We start from the raw sequence: 22,387 nt of genomic DNA on the forward strand, positions 1-22,387 counted from the left end.
GAAGTGTGTGTTTCATTGAGTACATTGATTGCTGTTATTTTGAATATCATTCAAGATACTGTAATATTATTTAAGCATCAGTAATTTGTGTGCCATTATTGCCATCACTTAATCATCTCTAACACGTCCTAATGTTGAATTTACCCATACTGCCTAACACTATCATATCTAACCTTTTATTAACCTCTCTCAAACCTTCCTATAACTAAGCCTAAACCTTACATTCAACCCCACCCCTTAACAGTCATTAACCCTGCTATAACTAAGCCGAACACAAATGTCTTGGCCAAGCTCTTCAACCAGCATCCCACATGGCAGCCAATAACAGTACTCAGCTATATTTTTATTGAATAACAGTATTTGGCTATACCTGCACTGCGTTACATCTAGAGTTTGGCGATATAACACCCCAACACTGATTTTGCACTCCTATGTCAATAAGCAGAGTTCAGTTGCTTAATTTGATTGTTTGGCACACCATAGTCACAAATTTACATTGAGGTTTATAGCAGCACCAAATTTAACAAATTGTCTGTGCATCCACATTAACTGCTTTGGGGCACTTCTTTTCAGGGAGTGCTTTTGGAAAAAAAGGAAATCTTGAGAATACCCCATGAGGACTTTGACAAGTCTATAACCTGTTGGCAAAAGGTTCATGGCTGTAAGATAATAATACCTACGGTAAGTGACAGCTTCATAAGAAAAAGTCATTTACACCACTTTTTGTACAATTGTAGCGCTGATATGCATGTATATATAAGTATTTTAATTTTTTTTCTACTAGTGTATCCAAGCCACATTTATCAATGTTTGTTTTTTCTGTATATAGATTTGTGATGCAGCCACTGATGTGAAATATGTTGGAACTTTCCAAATATACCATGACAATAGTGAAAGTGTTAGTCATAATCTTTGCATTTTGTTTCCTTATCTTTACAATGTTAGAATTGTTTTTTCTATGAAAAGGCATTATCAATGTGTCTTTTATATTTGTTGTGTTGTTGATTTTAGGTTAAATTGTTCCTTTAGGCTAGTTTCCAGGTGGTCAGTTGAATAACACACCCTGTACAATGTTTTATAATGAGTGTGAACTGCAATGGAGGCTGGACATAGAATATAACACAAAGCCTGCATGCAGTGACTTAGAATAAAGCAATCAGTTACAATGCAGTACTGTGAACAGCCCCATAGAATTGTATAGGCAGTGAGTTGGCATGCAGAATTATTATGCAACAAAACTGAGCACTGTGAACAGGACCTCAATGCAAACACCATAATAATTTTTCATTTTTACTGTATGAAAGTAATCCTATTATATGCTAATATTGTATCTGTTCTTGTGTTCTGGCTGTGAAGAATTTTCTTTTTAACTTGAGTGATGAGTACATTGAGTGATGAGGATATTGAGTGATGAGGATATTGAATGATGAGGATATTGAGTAATGAGGATATTGAGTGATGAGGACATTAAGTGATGAGGATATTGAGTGATGAGTACATTGAGTGATGAGGATATTGAGTGATGAGGATATTGAGTGATGAGTACATTGAGTAATGAGGATATTGAGTGATAAGGATATTGAGTGATGAGGACATTGAGAGATGAGGATATTGAGTGATGAGGATATTGAGTGATGAGTACATTAAGTGATGAGGACATTAAGTGATGAGGATATTGAGCAATGAAAATATTGAGTGATGAGGATATTGAGGGATGAGGATATTAAGTGATGAGGATATTAAGTGATGAGTACATTGAGTGAAGAGGATATTGAGTGATGAGGATATTGAGTGATGAGGATATTGAGTGATGAGGATATTGAGTGATGAGGATATTGAGTGATGAGGATATTGAGTGATGAGGATATTGAGTGAGGAGGACATTAAGTGATGAGGATATTGAGCAATGAAGATATTGAGTGATGAGGATATTGAGTGATGAGGATATTAAGTGATGGGGATATTGAGTGATGAGTACATTGAATGATGAGGATATTGAGTGATGAGGATATTGAGTGATGAGGATATTGAGTGATGAGGATATTGAGCAATGAAGATATTGAGTGATGAAGATATTGAGTGATGAGGACATTAAGTGATGAGGATATTGAGTGATGAGTACATTGAGTGATGAGGATATTGAGTGATGAGGATATTGAGTGATGAGTACATTGAGTGATGAGTACATTGAGTGATGAGGATATTGAGTGATGAGGATATTGAGTGATGAGGATATTGAGTGATGAGTACATTGTGATTTCTTAGGAACACTAACATTTAAATATTTCTGAAAACAATATCAGCATGTTCAATGTCAGCATTTATTTAGAGCAAATTCTTCAAATTGCATTTTTCGGAGATGACGATTTTTCTGTGTAACTCTTGAAAATGATGATCTAATGAGAAACAAGCCGCATTATAAGCTGCCCCATGCTAATTTCAAATGCCTGACATGATTATTATAGGACATACAGAGTACCTAGCAAGCTCATGGCGAACCAGATTACCTAGGAGAGTGTAAGGGGCTACAATGGGCCTAAAAGCCCTCTTACTAAAATGTTATGGCAAACAAAATATTTGCTTTCTGTTAAGAAACCAATCTTTTGATCTTTATATGAAGACTAGTTTTATAGAATACACACACACACATACACTATATATATATATATATATATATATATATATATATATATATATATATATATATATATATATATATATATACTGTCAGAACGTCTCATAATATAGTAAAATTAACATATAATTTTTTTAATTGCAGGTGTGATAAAAAGCTGAATTCCTGCTCTACTCTGAAATATCTGACAACAAAGTGGATCTCCAGCAGCCCATGATGAGTCACAGAGGAGACAAGCCGCATCACTGCTCAGAGTGTGGGAAAAGCTTCACTTCCCCATCAGAGCTTATTACTCACCAGAGGATCCACACCGGGGAGAAGCCATTTTCTTGTCCTGAATGTGAGAAATGTTTTACTGTGAAATCAAACTTGAAAGATCATCAGAGGATTCATACTGGAGAGAAACCTTTTTCCTGCTCTGAATGTCAGAAATGCTTTACCCTGAAATCACACCTCACAGCTCACCAGAGGATTCATACTGGAGATAATAATTTTTTGTGCTCAGAATGTGACAAATCTTTCAATCAAATGTCAGACCTTATACGACACCAGAAGATTCATACAGGAGAGAAACCATTTTCCTGCTCTGAATGCCAGAAATGTTTTAGTATGAAATCAAACCTCTTATCTCACCAGAGGACTCACACTAGAGAGAAGTTGTTTTCTTGCACTGAATGTGAAAAGTCCTTCATAACTCAAATCAAGTTGAACATTCATCTCCGGATTCACACAGGAGAGAAGCCGTATAAATGCACCGAATGTGACAAATGCTTCACACAGGAGGGACATCTTACTCAGCATCAGAGAATTCACACAGGAGAGAAGCCGTATAAATGCACTGAATGTGACAAATGCTTCACACAGGAGGGACATCTTACTCAGCATCAGAGAACTCACACAGGAGAAAAGCCATTTAAATGTAAGGAATGTGATAAATGTTTCTCACAGAAGATAGCTCTTACTTGGCATCAGAGAACTCACACAGGAGAAAAGCCATTTAGTTGCTCACAATGTGACAAGAGTTTCTCACACCAGTCATCTCTGAGAAGTCATCAGAAGATACATGAGAGTGGATGTGAGCCTGTAAACTAATTTCAATGAACATATTTGTTATAATATCACAGGATCAGGATTTTTAATTAAAAAAGTTTCATTAACATATCCATTTCTGAAGCTCATGTAACTTCACAGAACGTGGATACACAGAAAGTACATGTTTTTTAGAGATTTATTATAAATACTGCAGATAAAGTGAACTTTGATCAGCTACTATACCAAAACCTGTATCAAGAGAGAGAAGAAAGCACCGCTATAGTGCAATACCTTTAATTGAGTTTGCAAATGAAATGCATGTACAAGATTGCATACATTTGCAAGCATATCTCTGGAAAGGAGATAAACAAGGATGTTGGCCATCCTCCCTACATGTTTGTGCACTACACTGGAAGCTGGACTGAGCACCTGCCATTCAGTTAGTACTTTTGAAAATAAAAAAAACAACAGATCTGACAGGTGTGGGACTATTCCATTTCCTTATAGGGGATTTTTATGGTTTTCTTTATTTTCAAAAGTACTAACTGAATGGCAGGTGCTCAGCCCAGCTACCAGTGAAGTGCACAAACATGTAGGGAGGCTGGCCAACATTCTTGTTTATCTTCTTTCCAGGGAATGCTTTTGTAAAGAATAAAGGAAATACTTAGAATCCCACATGAGGAGATGAAATAGTCCAAAACCTGTCAGATCGGTCAGATTTGAATTACCTACTGCTAGCGACAGCTATTGTACTTCTTATAAGTATAAGTAAAGTATGTGTTTACATTAAATCTAACTTTTGGCGATAGTGGTCCTTTTAAGTAAATGTCCTTTATGTAAAAGATCTATAAATGTATCTTTCAATCTTACATGAATTGAACGTTATTATTCATATATTTCTATATTTGTGTGAAGTGTGTGGACAATCGGTTTAACCAGTTGTGGTTCCTGGATGCAAATTTCATTCCAAATTTGAGCCATTGTAGATCTCTGGACATGAGACTTACATGCAGCACTAAAATCTGCTGCTGTTGCGAATGTGTGCATGCATGCGTGCGCCCGTCACTCGTGCATGTGCTCGTGCACAGATCCCATTGTGAATGATTGCTGCTAGCAGCAGTCATTCACATAAAGTTGCAACAAAAAATTCCAATTTAAAGTGACAGTGTAAAATAATAAAAGAAAGTGCTTTTTTATGAACTAATTAACCCTATACTTGGCCTTAAGATTTGTAGACCCCTGAAATGTCTGCTGTTTATAGCGATCGGATGCGATCACTATGGCGACAGCTCGGGGGAACCAATGCTGTATAGATGCATTGAAATGTTGTTGCCTAGCAATGCATCTATACAGCACTGGGGTCCCCATACTGTGTGCCATAGCAATCGCATGAAGTCGCTACGGACGCACAGGCTGACGATAATGGTGCGCTACATGCCTGACTAGCTATGAAATATGGCACGTATGGTATCAATTCAACCTGGACAAGCCAAATAAAGTACTTTGAGGTGTTTTGAAGCTCTGGCACTTGTCATGCAAAAGTTAGGAAGGTGGAAACATGAAAAAAAAAATTAATTTTTGTTTACGTTTAATTTTTCTCAATAAATTTCCTGTGAAATTAAATACTTAAAAAAAATATTACCATAAGAAAGCCTGGAATGTCCTAAAAACAATATATGTATCACTTGATGGCATAGGTAATAACAAGTTACTGCTGTATCAAAAGCGACACCACTAATATGCCAACATTGTCAGGAACCTTAAGGGGTAAAAACCCCGGAACTTGAAGTGGTTAAGAAAATGATGTCATTTTACAGTTAATTTTTTGGTCGTCCCTACTTGACTAATGGTGGTAGTTAAAATAGTTTGCATGTATATGATTTTATCTGCTCATTGATTGATGTGTTTATGTGTTTTAAGTTTAATTCAATAAAATCTGTAATCTCTTTAGTATTTTACTGAGCTGGAAATAGTTTGCATTGTTATTCTATGAAATGGGCATTTAGATTGATTGCCAAAGCATTGTCTATTAAAAATACACAAAAACAGGGCTCACCAAAATCAATCAACAGAACATACAAAAATGTTTTAGAACAGAAGACTGAGCATGTGAGGAAGGGAGAGCGGCCCAAACCCTTATGCCAATCTTCCTGTGCATTCTTTTCATTGAAAAATTGTGACAGCCCCAGTTTTCTTTTTTTTTACTGGTATATCTGGGTGTGGTGGTACAAGGGTGCTGCTTGGCCCAGGAGAATCAAGCAGGTGCGCACCCACAGCAGGTGAAGAAGATCATTTTGGCGCTCGCACTGCCCAGCATTGCGCCTGACCTGGGGGCTGCCATACAAGGGTAATTTGGTGATCCGATGATCGCTGGACCCCAAATTACTTCTCCCTCTGAGTTGCTCAGGGCGGAAATAGTAATTAATGCCACCCAGAATTTGTGAGGCAGCAGGATGAGCTGTCATTCGGCTCACCCTGCGCCAAAAAGTTTGGGTGGCAAAACGCCATGTATACCACAGCAGGGTGTGCTCCCGTGCTGCCATTATTGCTCTGCCTGCTACTTATAGGGCTGCTGCTGCCTCCCCATCATTAATACACAGACTTCAGATCAGCGGTAATGTGAACAGAGAGGAGAGCGGCGCAGCGGAAGTGAGGTCATTGCTCATTTACTGCATTTTATGTGTGTCATAAGGTTACTGTGTGCTGCATCACTTTGGGTCACGGCTGATCTGCAGGTCTGTGAGTGTTGGGGAAAGGGAGGTTGCAGGAGCGTAGAAATCCCCACTGAGCCACTGACACCAATGTATGGGGATGGGGATGGGTGGAAGGACAGCTTTGGCTACCTATTTATTTATTATTTATTTAAGTTTTTATATAGCGCCAACATATTACACAGTGATGTACAGAGTATATTGTCTTGTCACTAACTGTTTCTAAGAGGGGCTCCCAATCTACCATAGTCATATGTCTATGTATGTATCATATATTATTATATTGTGTAGTGCATATATATTGTGTAGTGCATGTATCATAGTGCATGTATCATAGTCTATGGTGAATTTAGGGGGAAGCCAATAAACTAATCTGTATGCTTTTGGGATGTGAGAGGAAACCAGAGTGCCTGGAGGAAACCCACACAGACACAGGGAGACCTGGCTTGGATTCAAACCAGTGACCCAGCGCTGCAAGGCGAGAGCGTTAACCACTACACCACCATGCTACCTATATTGGAAGTGACTATATATGCTGGGGGGTGCAACTTTGACTACCTACCTATACTGAAGGGCTACCTATAGGGGAGGGGGCATCATTGGCCACCCATTACAGGGGAAGGGCAGCACGGTGGCACAGTGGTTAGCGCTCACACCTTGCAGCACTGGGTCCCTGGTTCAAATCCCAGCCAGGTAAAACATCTGCAAGGAGTTTGTATGTTCTCCTCGTGTCTGCATGGGTTTCCTACAGGCACTCTGGTTTCCTCCCACATCCCAAAAACATAGGCTTCCCCCTAAATTGGCCCTAGACTATGATACATGCACTACACAATATGTATGTATCATGTAGTGCATGTATCATAGTCTAGGGATTAGCTTGTGAGCCCCTCTGGGGGACAGTTAGTGACGAGACAATATATGTATATACACACACACACACACTCCCTCTCTCTCACACACACACACACTCCCTCTCTCTCACACACACACACACACACACACTCCCTCTCTCTCACACACACACACACTCCCTCTCTCACACACACACACACACACACACACACACACACACACACACACACACACACACACACACACACACACACACACACACACACATATATATTTCTAATATAATATATAATTCCTAGCAAAGGTATGATGGACACTTGTGTCCAACTGATTTTACAGTAGCACCTTCTGTACCGCGGTGCACAGAGGGTGTCATTTCATCTGGAAAGCTGCATGCTATAGTAACATAATACACATCATGTAGGTCAAGTGATGTTAGGAAGATTACATTGCATATTTACATTCACAGCTAAGGTATTGACATTGGGAGAAAACACATTTACATGAAAATAGTGGATTCGAAAATATTTAAAACATCACAAGTTTGGGTAACCAATAAAGCACTTAATACTAACAGTATTTTTTGGCGTATAAGATGCTCTGGAATTTAAGATACGCCTAGGGGAAAAACCAGGAAATAACAATATACTAACCCTGGTGCGTCCATGTTCCAGGAGCGTCTTGTGGATGTTTCCCCCAATTATTGTGTCCTTCAGTGTCAGGCATCCTATTAGGCCAATCAAAGTGCGGGGATTACGTCCTTTAAAGTGACTGGACCTGAAGGGGCAAAGGGCGGGATGAGTAGGGCACTGGTTATTGGCACATAGTGGGTGTAAAGTTACTAGCACTTGCTGTGCTGCACTACAGCAGCATAGTGTGCGTTCCTGTCACTGGGGGTTAATTACGCATGCTGCGCGGCCACTAGCGCTTGTAGCATGCAGAATCTTCACATTAAGGCACGCTGAGGAAATAGCAGAGTAACAGGAGGATTCTCATGCTATTTCTGTTAGTGAATCAACACCCATCTGTGCCTATTATGATGATAAAAAAATAAACATATAACCATAACAGTAAACTCCATAGTGTTATCAGACTCATCATACATGCGGAGAAATCAGAAAAAGATGGAGCGCGCCATCATACATGCTCATGATATATTGACTCTTTTCCCAGTTCTGCATTTTGACTCCTAGAACCAGTGGTGCTTATCCGGATTCCAGATATCCAAACTACCCAGATAATCCAAACTTTTTCCTTTATCTGACCCCAGATCCGGATTCCGGATTTCTTTGCAAATCCGAATAGCACTATCTGGGTAACGTGGATATTTATACGCAATCCGGATATCTGGTCAGATATCCGGCGGATATCCGAATCCAGATACTGTAACCAATGGAGATGATGTCCATGACATCATTGAGCCAATCAGAGGGCTCCCTGCAGAAGCCCTAGCAACCAATCACAGAGGGGAACCCTGGCCAGCCCCTCCTGACCTTATTAAGCCAATCAAAGAGCTCCCAGCCTAAGCTCTAGCACCCAATCACAGAAGGGAACCCTGGCCAGCCCCCCCCCCGTATATAAGGAGGGGTGCCATGATGAGAAATCTCGTCCTTGCTTGTGTAACTTCTCACTGAGAGACATGCTCCAGTGCTGTTGCCTGGCCTACCAAGTGCTGTATACAGTAATAAACCTAAAGCTTTTCAGTGATTAACACATTCACTACACTATTGTTCTATTGTTTATTAGGTAGCTAACTTGATTTCATTCAGTGACAGTCAGAGTTTGTGCTGCAGGCCTGTAGCAGCTGCTATTGGTTACTGTGTCTGTGTGTGCTGTGCACAGAGTCCAGGCCTGCTGCTGGCCTGCTATTAGCCACAGTATAGGTTAGGGAATAGGATTACTGTGTAATTGCGTAGTTAGTACTGCAGTGCTAGTTAGTTGTTAGAGTAGTACTACTGTGTTAGCTTACTACAGATTACTGCAGTTCTGCTATGCTGAGCAGTGTCAGTGTGACAGTTAGTGTGCACTGTCTTCTCTTCTGCTGTCTGTCACTCCGTGCTGATTTGCTTTAAAGTCCTACCCTGATTTTAATAAAGCTCAAGTACCCCACATCATCTGGCTGAAGCAGAAGCAATCTGGCACTGGCAGTGGTCATACTCGGAGCACCAGAACCCCCTCTGCCACCCCTGCTGACACTGAAGCCGGTTCAGGCAGCCAGTCCTCAGTCGCCTCCTCTGCTCCCTACACCACTTCCCGTGCAAGGAAAAAACTTTGCCAGACCCTGTTGGGCGAGTCTTTCCCTGTTGTTGGCAAGAGGGGGACATGAAGTGGCTGGGAATCATTATGCCTGCCTTACCACCCTTTAAACATAGAAAATGACTCACACACCAGGCTTTATAAAGCTCAAAAATGTGTATTGAAAAATTTGTATTCAATCTAAGAAAGTAGTGCAAAATACATCATACAAAGTTATACACAACTGAGACAAAGGTATACAGCAAATGCACAATGGCCACTCAGTGACAGAAACCCACAAGCTGCATCTACATAAAGCTATGGTCACAATGAGTTATGCAGCATACAAATGGAGAAGCATAAGATCAGACTGCCAAACTGCATTAATGCAGTAAAGTATGCAAAGAGTTCATCACTGAATGAACAGTGGTGGAAAGTCCATTACCCTGACAGTGCCGTTTTGGACCTATAGTCCTTCATCAGAGGGTGGTGTAGGAATGGCTTCCTGTGGCTGCTGCAGTACAATCCAGCTTCCAACATCATTTAAATACACTTGTCTAATCAGTGACTGGACACTGGGGCCAGCCCTAATGATGTGAATGACATCACGCGGCTCACACCGCGGCGTCATGACCTCACTTCCAGCAGCTCAGAGCTGCCAGCCAGGAGGGGAAAGCGAGCCAACCCCTCAATGGCCGCAGCATTTGCGCATTGCGGCGCTCGTCGGCCAGGCTGAGAAGAGCAACATAGTCTATAGCAAAAAGAGCAGCATATATCAGTGGGTCCGGGAGGCGGGATTTTCATTGCAGTGTCCAGTTGAATCACTATAAAAAAGAATAGAAAACACCAGGAATTAGTGAAGCAGCATAAAAAGGAAAAAGGACCAAAATCCCTTGGTCACAAAAACTGTTAAAACCACCAATTTATACATAAAGCAGAGAGCACAACACTAAATCAATGGAGAAAGGGGGTTAAATCAGCATCTTCATTCATCCCCTGTGGTGAAATGCTGTTGAGCTTGTACATCCATTATAGCTCATGCTGGAGAAGTTTTAATTCTATGTTTCCTCCCCTGTAGGAGGGATGCACCACCTCTATCACCCTGTATCTCAACTGAGTGACATTATGACCTGCTGTCATAAAATGTCTTGCAACAGGCGAGTCAGTGTCACCGCAGCGAATGTTGCTGCGGTGCTCACTGATTCTTGCACGTATCTCCCTTGTGGACTGCCCCACATAGAGCTGACCGCAAGGGCATAGAAGGCAGTATATCACATTTTTCGTAGAACAAGTTAACATATAAAGAAATCCATGCTCCCATACGCGGGTGAGGAAACAACTCACCCCCCCGGTGCACATAACTACATTGGGCACAATGTCCACATGGGAACATTCCTCTCGGTTTAGGTAAATCGGAAAGCCTTGTGTGACGGGTGGAGAGCTTTTACTCCTAGCATGAACCAATGAGTCGCAAAGATTCCTCGACCGTCAGAATACACAGATCGGTTGTTTTAGAAAAATGTGAGAAAGGGAAGAGTCATTGCCCAAGACATGCCAGTGTTGTCTCACTATTCTTTGTGCCTGTAAAGAAAGCGGAGAATACATGGCCAAAACCATGAGGATGCGTGACTGTTCTCTCCTGGGATTGAACTGTAACAAAGAGGACCTATCATGGCTAGCTGCTTGTTACAAGGCCCTGTTAAGAGTGTCATGGTCATAAGGAATTGGCCATAGGGGTGCCCATTCTTTAGTCTCTGGGGGTGGTAGCTTTTGGCAGACAAGTATGTGTTTCTATCTGTTGGTTTCCTATAAGGGGCAGTATGCAGATTCCCCTCCCTCATCTGGACCAAGACGTCCAAGAAATGGACCTCTGTGGTACTGTACTCCAGACTGAAAGTAATGCTCGGGAAACAATGGTCCAAGTCATCTTTGAAGGAAATTATACTCATTTCAGAGCCTGTCCAGATAAAGAAGATGTCATCTATGTATCTCAGCCACCACAAAGACTGACTGAGGTACACAGTATGGGAATAGACAAAAGTTGACTCAAAATAATTAATAAATAAATTAGCATAGCTGGGGCCACATTGCTCCCCATAGCTGTGCCTCGCTGTTGCTGATAAAACACATCTTCAAAGAAAAAATAGTTTCCGGTCAGAACCATGTTTAACAACTCCAGAAGGAAACTGGAGAGTTCAGGAGATAGCGACATATTCGTAAGTACATCATGGATCACTTTGATGCCATCAGAATGGGGAATGGAAGTGTAGAGGCTGGTGACATCCATAGTGCAGAGGAGAACAGGAGTATGGAAAGAACCAAAGCCGGAAATTTTGGAAAGAAAATCAGTGGTGTCAAGCAAAAAAGACCACATCCCAGAGACCCTGGGCCTGAGCACCTGGTCAAGAAAAATAGCAAATAGCAAGTGATTGGAAGATAGAACCAGTGCCTGCCACTATCGGTCTACCTGGGGGGTTAACCATAGATTTGTGAATTTTGGGGAGAACATAAAACAGTGGGATAATAGGAAATGGAGTAAAAAAAAAAAGTTGTGGATCTGTTGTGTAATGATGCCAACCTGGAGAGCCCGAGTGATCATAGTGTCAACCTCCTTCTTAATTGTCGAAGTTGGATTGCCTGTAAGTTTAAGATAAACATCAGTATCATGGAGTTGACATAACACCTCTCTCCTATAGCTATCCATGATCACGGTAGCTCCACCCTTGTTGGCCGGCTTCAGGATCTGCACATAATGATCGGAGTGCTTGTTGCTCTGTAGCTGAAAGATTGGTGTGAGATTGGTGGCTCGGCCGGCCGACAAGATGGAGATCATGTTTGACCAAATTAATAAAAGTCTTAACTGCATGGGAGGTAGTGGGTGGAAGCCACTTACTTTTTGCATGGCACATTGATCTCAGATGGCAAGGGACTTGTAGTAGAAGAGGTAGGACGGGAGGCCGATTCTTGTCCACTAAAAAACGCTTTAATTCGTAAGGTCCTAAAAAAAGTTAAACAGGTCACAGTCAAGTTCCAGACGGCTACCTTGATGGGTGGGAACAAACCCTCAACCCCTTCTCAGTACCTTTTTCTCGGTGTCATTTAGTGTCCGAGAGGATAAATTCACAATTAGGTTCTCCCCTGTGTCTGACTCCTCGTGACCATCTGCCCGTTTCCTCCCTCTCCTCGTCTTTTTCCTTTTCTTCCTTTGCCCTTGGGGCGAGGCCTTAAAAAATCTTATGAGCCAGTGGAGCCTTTACCCAAGCTAACTGAGGAAGGGTTACCCTGAGGATCCCACTGATATATGCTGCTCTTTTTTCTATAGACTTTGTTGCTCTTCTCAGCCTGGCCGCAATGCACAGATGCTGCGGCCATTGAGGGGTGGGCTCGTTTTCCCCTCCTGGCTGGCAGCTCTGAGTAGCGCCTGACGGAACCAGAAAAGTGATGTCATGATGCCACTGCGATGATGCAGTTTGGCAGTCTGATCTTATGCTTCTCCATTTGTATGCTGCATAACTCATTGTGATCATAGCTTTATGTAGATGCAGCTTGTGGGTTTCTGTCACTGAGTGACCATTGTGCATTTGCTGTATACCTTTGTCTCAGTTGTGTATAAATTTGTATGATGTATTTTGCACAACTTTCTTATCTTGAATACAAATTTTTCAATACAAATGTTTGAGCATTATAAAGCCTGGCGTGTGAGTCGTTTTCTATGTTTATAGTATGTGTAGGGCTTTTAAAGTCCAAAATATTGCATATGTGCTATAGTTGCAACCCAAATGTTGCATATATTGGTAGGTGAACAGAGGCGCCAGAAGGATAAAAGTACATAAAATTTTTAAAAAATTGTTGGGAGGAAGTGTGGTGGACTCGCCTCCGTTAAAGCAGACACCAAGGACTGTAAATATATAGATATACACATTTATTGAAAATACCCCAAAGATGCAACGCGTTTCACGGGCACAGCCCACTTCTTCAGGCAATAAGCAGGGGATAAACAAACCTCAGAGGTGCTCTGCTTGCTATAACTGAATTGCTGTTGTTTATCCCCTGCTTATTGCCTGAAGAATTGGGCTGTGCCCGCGAAACGCGTTGCATCTTTGGGGTATTTTCAATAAATGTGTATATCTATATATTTACAGTCCTTGGTGTCTGCTTTATTGGAGGCGAGTCCACCACTTCCTCCCAGCAATTTTTTTTAAATTTTATGTACGTTTATCCTTCTGGCGCCTCTGTTCACCTACCAATATATTTGAGTCCCCCCCCTAGGTGGATGGGTGATCTACCCCCTTTCTTCCTATCTACAGAGAGCGACTTCTTAATCCTGAGTGAGGACAGGTCTAATCTCCTCACCTGCCTAATGAGTGGTTACCTAGGTGGTAACCCATGTTTGTGAGTATTACCATCTCACTGTTTCATTTATGCAATTAATTTTGACATACTACACCATATTGGGCTCTCGATTTATCTTCAACTCAAATGTTGCATATGTGCTAGTTGATTGTTCTGGGAGTGCAGACCTTCTTGTAACTAGAGGGCCTTACCACCCTTTACCACCACCACCACAACCTCCTGGCTCCTCTTGATTAACTATTACTGAGCAGCCTGGTTCGCAAATTTTTTACAGTCGAGGTACCACCAACACTACGTGCCACGTACACGTGCCACGTGCCACGGACATGTGCCACATGCCATGTGTGGCATGCTCCTGGCACACGTTACACCTGCTGCTGCTGCTGCTGCTGCATTGCCCTGCTCCTGCTGCCTGTGCGGCTCCCACCGCCAAGTCAACATTTACCACCCAAAGAAAGCCTAATTAGTGATGTTAAAAGCAAGATATAGATCAATTAATTGTGATAATTAGTGATAAAATTATTGGCGAATGAATGGGAGGTAAAAATTGCTCGGATGCGTAAGGTTAAAAACGACTGAAAGCTGAAGTGGTTAATAATCTTAATTAACCATAAATACTTACATTTCTTTATTCGCATGGCAGTATCCTCAGAAATGATCCAGTGCCACAGGCGTTACAATAGGGGATGTGATCTCTGCCCCCGCGGGGGCGCTGGGGCCCTCCTAGGGCCCACTCAGGGACTTTTGGGGGGCAGGAGGGGTTGAAACATAAGAAGAGAGCGTGGCCGCAGATTGGTGGGGAGAGGGGACATTCCCCCCCCCCCCTCACCTCGGGCTCTCCTCTCAGCGCTCCCCTCCTGCAATCAATCATTAGTGGCAGTGGGCGGTGGCAGGCTGAATACATACCTCCTTAGCACTGGAGGTTCCCATCAGTAAGTGCTTCATGTTACTTTCTGTGTAAACAGGAAGTAGCATGAAGCTATTAAAGATCGGAGACCTCCTGCGCAATGGAGGTATGTGTTCAGCCTGCCACTGCCCACTGCCACTAATGATTGATTGCAGGAGAGGAATGCTGAGAGGAGAGCCCGAGGTGAGGGAGGGGGGGGGGAATGTCCCCCCTCCCCACCAATCTGCGGCCACGCTCTCCTCTTATGTTGTGACCCCTCCTGTCCCCTAAATGTCCCTGAGAAGGCCCTAGGGGAGGGGGGGGAGCCAGATTTTTTTCGCAGGGGGGCATGAAGATTTCTAGTTACGCCCCTGTCCAGTGCCATATCCTTTTGATACCCGATGAATGACAGAAAATCCCTGCCCTGATGATCGATGGACAGTACCACACACATTGATCCCATTCCCAGCCCTGGACTTGCTATACTAAGTATGGCAAGCCCCAGAGCAATGACATTCTGAGTTATGCTGCAGAATGTCACTTTGAAATATTCAAAATCAATATTCTCAAAAACTACAAGGTCTTTTTGAAAGATGTTTTTTCCTTTTGTTCTCACAGTTCTCCACATTTAACAGGTATGCACGGAGTGGTATATCACACTGCGTGCACTCACGTAGGTAGGTGGGTGCACTGAACACAACAGCTAGGTATATGCAGTGATGAGGTGGGTTCAATGAACACAACAGCTAGGTATATGCAGTGATGAGGTGGGTTCACTGAACACAACAGCTAGGTATATGCTGTGATGAGGTGGGTTCACTGAACACAACAGCTAGGTATATGCAGTGATGAGGTGGGTTCACTGAACACAACAGCTAGGTATATGCTGTGATGAGTTGGATTCACTGAACACAAAAGTTAGGTATATGCAGTGATGGGGTGGGTTCACTGAACACAACAGGTAGGTATATGCAGTGATGAGGTTCACTGAACACAACAGCTAGGTATATGCAGTGATGAGGTGGGTTCACTGAACACAACAGCAAGGTATATGCTGTGATGAGGTGGATTCACTCAACATAAAAGGTAGGTATATGCAGTGATGAGGTGGGATCACTGAACACAAAGGGTAGGTATAGTGATGAGGTGGGTTCACTGAACACAACAGCTAGGTATATGTCGTGATGAGGTGGGTTCACTGAACACAACAGCTAGGTATATGCTGTGATGAGGTGGGTTCACTGAACACAAAAGCTAGGTATATGCTGTGATGAGGTGGGTTCACTGAACACAACAGCTAGGTATATGCAGTGATGAGGTGGGTTCACTGAAAACAACAGCAAGGTATATGCTGTGATGAGGTGGATTCACTCAACACAAAAGGTAGGTATATGCAGTGATGAGGTGGGTTCACTGAACACAAAAGGTAGGTATATGCAGTGATGAGGTGGGTTCACTGAACACAACAGCTAGCTATATGCAGTGATGAGGTGGGTTCACTGAACACAACAGCTAGGTATATGCTGTGATGAGGTGGGTTCACTGAACACAACAGCTAGGTATATGCTGTGATGAGGTGGGGATCACTGAACACAACAGCTAGGTATATGCTGTGATGAGGTGGGTTCACTCAACACTAAAGGTAGGTATATGCAGTGATGAGGTGGGTTCACTGAACACAACAGCTAGGTATATGCAGTGATGAGGTGGGTTCACTAAACACAAAAGGTAGGTTAATGCAGTGATGAGGTAGGTTCACTCAACACAAAAGGTAGGTATATGCAGTGATGAGGTGGGCTCACTGAACACAAAAGGTAGGTATATGCAGTGATGAGGTGGGCTCACTGAACACAAAAGGTAGGTATATGCAGTGATGAGGTGGGTTCACTGAACACAACAGGTAGGTATATGCAGTGATGAGGTGGGTTCACTGAACACAACAGCTAGGTATATGCAGTGATGAGGTGGGTTCACTGAACACAACTGATAGGTATATGCTGTGATGAGGTGGGTTCACTGAACGCAACAGCTAGGTATATGCTTTGATGAGGTGGGTTCACTGAACACAACAGCTAGGTATATGCTGTGATGAGGTGGGTTCACTGAACACAAAAGGTAGGTATATGCAGTGATGAGGTGGGTTCACTGAACACAAAAACTAGGTATATGCTGTGATGAGGTGGGTTCACTGAACACAACAGCTAGGTGTATGCAGTGATGAGGTGGGTTCACTGAACACAACAGCAAGGTATATGCTGTGATGAGGTGGATTCACTCAACACAAAAGGTAGGTATATGCAGTGATGAGGTGGGTTCACTGAACACAAAAGGTAGGTATATGCAGTGATGAGGTGGGTTCACTGAACACAACAGCTAGGTATATGCAGTGATGAGGTGGGTTCACTGGACACAACAGCTAGGTATATGCTGTGATGAGGTGGGTTCACTGAACACAACAGCTAGGTATATGCTGTGATGAGGTGGGTTCACTGAACACAACAGCTAGGTATATGCAGTGATGAGGTGGGTTCACTAAACACAAAAGGTAGGTATATGCAGTGATGAGGTAGGTTCACTCAACACAAAAGGTAGGTATATGCAGTGATGAGGTGGGCTCACTGAACACAAAAGGTAGGTATATGCTGTGATGAGGTAGGTTCACTGAACACAACAGCTAGGTATATGCTGTGATGAGGTGGGTTCACTGAACACAACAGCTAGGTATATGCAGTAATGAAGTGGGTTAACTGAACACAACAGCTAGGTATATGCAGTGATGAGGTGGGTTCACTCAACACAAAAGGTAGGTATATGCAGTGATGAGGTGGGTTCACTGAACACAACAACTAGGTATATGCAGTGATGAGGTGGGTTCACTGAACACAACAGCTAGGTATATGCAGTGATGAGGTGGGTTCACTCAGCACAAAATGTAGGTATCTGCAGTGATGAGGTGGGTTCACTTAACACAACAGCTAGGTATATGCTATGATGAGGTGGGTTCACTCAACACAAAAGGTAGGTATATGCAGTGATGAGGTGGGTTCACTGAACACAACAGCTAAGTTGGTATATGCAGTGATGAGGTAGGCTCACTGAACATAACAGCTAGGTATATGCTGTGATAAGGTGGATTCACTCAACACAAAAGGTAGGTATATGCAGTGATGAGGTGGGTTCACTGAACACAAAAGGTAGGTATATGCAGTGATGAGGTGGGTTCACTGAACACAACAGCTAGGCATATGTAGTGATGAGGTGGGTTCACTGGACACAACAGCTAGGTATATGCTGTGATGAGGAGGGTTCACTAAACACAACAGCTAGGTATATGCTGTGATGAGGTGGGTTCACTGAACACAACAGCTAGGTATATACAGTGATGAAGTGGGTTCACTAAACACAAAAGGTAGGTATATGCAGTGATGAGGTGGATTCACTCAACACAAAAGGTAGGTATATGCAGTGATGAGGTGGGTTCACTGAACACAACAGCTAAGTTGGTATACGCAGTGATGAGGTGGGTTCACTGAACACAACAGCTAAGTTGGTATATGCAGTGATGAGGTGGGTTCACTGAACATAACGTATACACAAAAAACACACAGCGCTTAGGATAGTTGTGATCAACCACTACCAATATGGTTTACAGACAAATGAATGCACATATATTTAAATCAATATGAATAAATAAACCGGCCAATGTGGTGTATATCTTTCAAAATGCAAAAGTCTTGGGAGTTGTGACCAAAAATCATACAAAGGACCTAGTAAAAAAAGCGCTGCTGTTCCTAGGAATGAGTCAATTCCCCCTCTCAAACATATACTCAAAGTCAGCCAAGTGCTTCCTTCATGTGCTATATGACTTCCTCCTTTAGCACACTGCCATGGTCCACTACACCTCCAGCATGGTCACTCTGTGTGATCCGAACTCACCAAATATGGTGGGCCATATATTACAGTGGCCTTTCACACTTCTGGGGCATTAACAGGCTCCCCACGCCCTCGAATTCTCCTCTTCTTAAAACACCATCAGCCCATTTCTCTTCAATAATCAGCAGCATAAATTTCCACAGGCATATACCTCAATGACAATAAAACGCTTTCATTGCGCAGTATAGTTAAAAACAGTGTACTTTATTCTGATGTTACACTCACATTTAGCAGGATTTGGTCAGGCATGTGGAGTTACTAACGGGCTCCCCCCGTGCGGCCTCCCGCGCTGACCGCCGTGTTGTTGTTAACCAGGGTGCGCGTACACTTCCACAGCCAGCTTCCCTCCGCTAGACGCGAGACTTCTTCCACAAGTTGCTCCTCCCAACTAGTTGGAGGGAGGATGGAGCCTTCATGCGGTATTACGCTTATATGCAGTGCCCTCAGCTCCGCCCCGCCAGACGCATCCCCTCCGTGTCACGCGTGTCACGCGTCCCAGAGCCCGGAAGCCCACACTATCCACCATAAAACTTTATTAGTATAAAAGCTACTCCATTACAAAATTATTATATCACATTTAAAAATTAATTAAAATTACATATATTCACAAAAATACATTATTATCAGTACATCACAATAAAACTAACATTGTCATCATGAAGTTTGACATTATATTCAACATACAGTCAGACGTGGTGAGCAGGACATCCACTACCAATTCAAAGTTGGTCCAATCATTATTAATTTCTTATATATTCCCATTAATTACATCCACCCCCTTCTTATTACCCTTATTAATTTAAATGGCATTTATCCCCATGCATGCTTAGGGGTGGGGAGTTCATGAAATAGGGATTCCTCTTGGAGTGTGTTTTGGACTGGGGGGCTGGACTCCAGGTTTTGCCATTTAAATTAATAAGGGTAATAAGAAGGGGGTGGATGTAATTAATGGGAATATATAAGAAATTCATAATGTTTGGACTAACTTAAATTGGTAGTGGATGTCCTGCTCACCATGTCTGGCTGTATGTTGAATATAATGTCAAACTTCATGATGACATATTATGATGTACTGATAAGAATGTATTTTTGTGAATATATGTAATTTTAATTGATTTTTATTGTGGTATAATAATTTTGTAATGGAGTAGCTTTTGTACTAATAAAGTTTTATGGTGGATAGTGTGGGCTTCCGGGCTCCTGGACGCGTGAAACGGAGGGGATGCGTCTGGCGGGGCGGGGCTGAGCGCACTGCATATAAGCATAATACCGCATGAAGGCTCCATCCCCTGAATGAGTCGTGTGACCTTGACAAAACTAGTTGGGAGGAGCCACATGCGGAAGAAGTCTCGTGTCTAGCGGAGGGAGGCTGGCGGTGGAAGCAAACGTGCACCCTGGTTAACAACAACACGGCGGTCAGCCCGGGAGGCCGAACGGGGGGGGGGGAGCTCGTTAGTAACTCCACATGCCTGACCAAATCCTGCTAAATGTGAGTGTAACATCAGAATAAAGTACACTGTTTTTAACTATACTGCGCAATGAAAGCGTTTTATTGTCATTGAGGTATATGCCTGTGGAAATTTATGCTGCTGATTATTGAAGAGAAATGGGCTGATGGTGTTTTAAGAAGAGGAGAATTCGAGGGCGTGGGGAGCCTGTTAATGCCCCAGAAGTGTGAAAGGCCACTGTAATATATGGCCCACCATATTTGGTGAGTTCGGATCACACAGGGTGACCCTGGTGGAGGTGTAGTGGACCATGGCAGTGTGCTAAAAGAGGAGGTCATATAGCACATGAAGGAAGCGCTTGGCTGACTTTGAGTATATCACTGAACATAACAGCTAGGTATATGCTGTGATCAGGTGGGTTCACTCAACACAAAAGGTAGGTATATGCAGTGATGAGGTGGGTTCACTCAACACAAAGCTAGGTATATGCAGTGATGAGGTGGGTTCACTAAACACAAAAGGTACTAGGTATATGCAGTGATGGGTATTACAATGTGCACCTGCTGTCACACACATAGGTAGCCACTGAATGTGCTGGGCCTGGTAGTGACACACACAGTATGAATTAGCAAGGCTGTCTATGCAACACAAGTGTCAGTGGGACACACAGAAAAAAAATTGATCACAAGAACAAGATTACCTCTCAAAAGAGCGGTTGTGGGGTGCTATTTTAGCAATAAGAATCAGCCAGGAGCAAGCTAACAAGCCTATAACAGCCTAACTAATCTTTCCCTATGAGAGTCTGCCAGCAACTGTCCCTTCTCTCACTATTGCAGGCACACGAGTGAGTGTAATGGCCGGCGGAGCCTGCCTTATACAGTATAAGGGGGGGAGTGGCTCCAGGAGAGAGTGTAGCCTGATTGGCTACAATGTGCCTGCTGACTGTGATGTACAGGGTCAAAGTTGACCCTAATGGTGCACTATGGGGGCGAACCGAACTTCTGGAAAAGTTTGCGTTACATGGCGAACACGACCCACCGTAAGTTCGCCTGGAACCGTTCGCCAGCGAACCGTTCGGGCCATCTCTAGTTTGAAGATCATGGATTATGGCATTAATATTGAGGTGTGGGATACTTGTATGAGCTGATTCCAAGCACATATTTCATACCTTATCCAATTTAGTCAACTGAGCTCTAGACTGATATGTAAGTTTATAAAGTCGTAGCTGGCATTTCCCACATTAATCCAATCACATAATGTAGGGGTAGGGAAGACTGTTTCCATTTTGACTCTCTTGCATAGAATAGTTTGATCCTAATAAGCACCATTTTATACCACAGGCAATATCTCCCAGCATACCTAGCATGCAGACTTTAAAGGGTACCTGAGGTGACATGTGACATGATAAGATAAACATGTGTATGTACAGTGCAAAACATATTAATAACAAGGCTGTTTTCGTTTCTTTTATTTTGCTGCTGGAGAAAGATTTCACACTGGTGAGAGGCCCAATTCATGTTCTGAGAGTGGGAAATGTTTTGGGGGCAAATCAAACCTTGTCATGCATAAGAAGTCTAACACTGGTGAAAAGCGCTATTCATGTTCTGAGTGTAGGGAATGTTTTGGCCAGAAATCAGACCTTGTCGCACATGAGCGATCACACACTGTTTACAGGACCTATCCATGATCTGAGTGTGGGAAATGCTTTGTTTCAATTGGCATTCAGAGTGTGAACTAGCCCTCTCACACTGGTGAGAATCACTATTCATGTGCTGAGTGGGGGAAATTATTTGCACAGAAAGCAGTTCTTGTCACAGATGAAAAGTCACACACTGGTGAGAAGCCCTATTCATGCACTAAGTGTGGGTAATGTTTTGGTCATAAACAAAACCTTGTCATACATGAGAGATCTCACGCTGGTGTGAAGCCCTATTCTTGTTCTGAATGTGGGAAATGTATTGGGAGCAAATCAAACCTTGTCATGCATAAGAAATATCATACTGGTGAAAAGCCCTCTCCATGTTCTGAGTGTGGGAAATATTTTGTACAGAAATCGGACCTTGTCACACATGAGAGATCACACACTGGTGAGAGGCCCTATCTATGAGCTGAGTGTGGGAAATGCTGTACAAACATTTCCCACACTCAGCACATGAAGGTGGTTTCTCACTAGCGTGAGTTCTCTCATGTTTGACAAGGTTTCCTTTACCAGCATAATATTTCCCACTCTCATTTCCACAAAGACTTAAAATGAAATAAAAAGGCAACCACAAAAAAGTCTTTTAACCATTTTCACCTTTTG

The 22,387-nt window shown here is 42.8% G+C and overlaps 1 protein-coding gene across 1 annotated transcript in view; it reads left to right on the top strand.

Moving 5' to 3' along the window:
* LOC137562115 (zinc finger protein 850-like) overlaps positions 1–21,955 on the top strand; it is a 161,977-nt gene extending 140,022 nt beyond the window's left edge. The window contains exons 11-12 of the mRNA XM_068273449.1: positions 2,863–3,698; positions 21,915–21,955. Of these exons, the coding sequence (XP_068129550.1) occupies positions 2,863–3,698; positions 21,915–21,955 (877 nt within the window). The remainder of the gene's footprint in view (positions 1–2,862; positions 3,699–21,914) is intronic.
* The last annotated feature ends 432 nt before the right edge of the window (positions 21,956–22,387 follow it).

The sequence above is a fragment of the Hyperolius riggenbachi genome, chromosome 3 (genome assembly GCF_040937935.1).
Source record: "Hyperolius riggenbachi isolate aHypRig1 chromosome 3, aHypRig1.pri, whole genome shotgun sequence".
In the NCBI taxonomy this organism is placed as follows: domain Eukaryota; kingdom Metazoa; phylum Chordata; class Amphibia; order Anura; family Hyperoliidae; genus Hyperolius; species Hyperolius riggenbachi.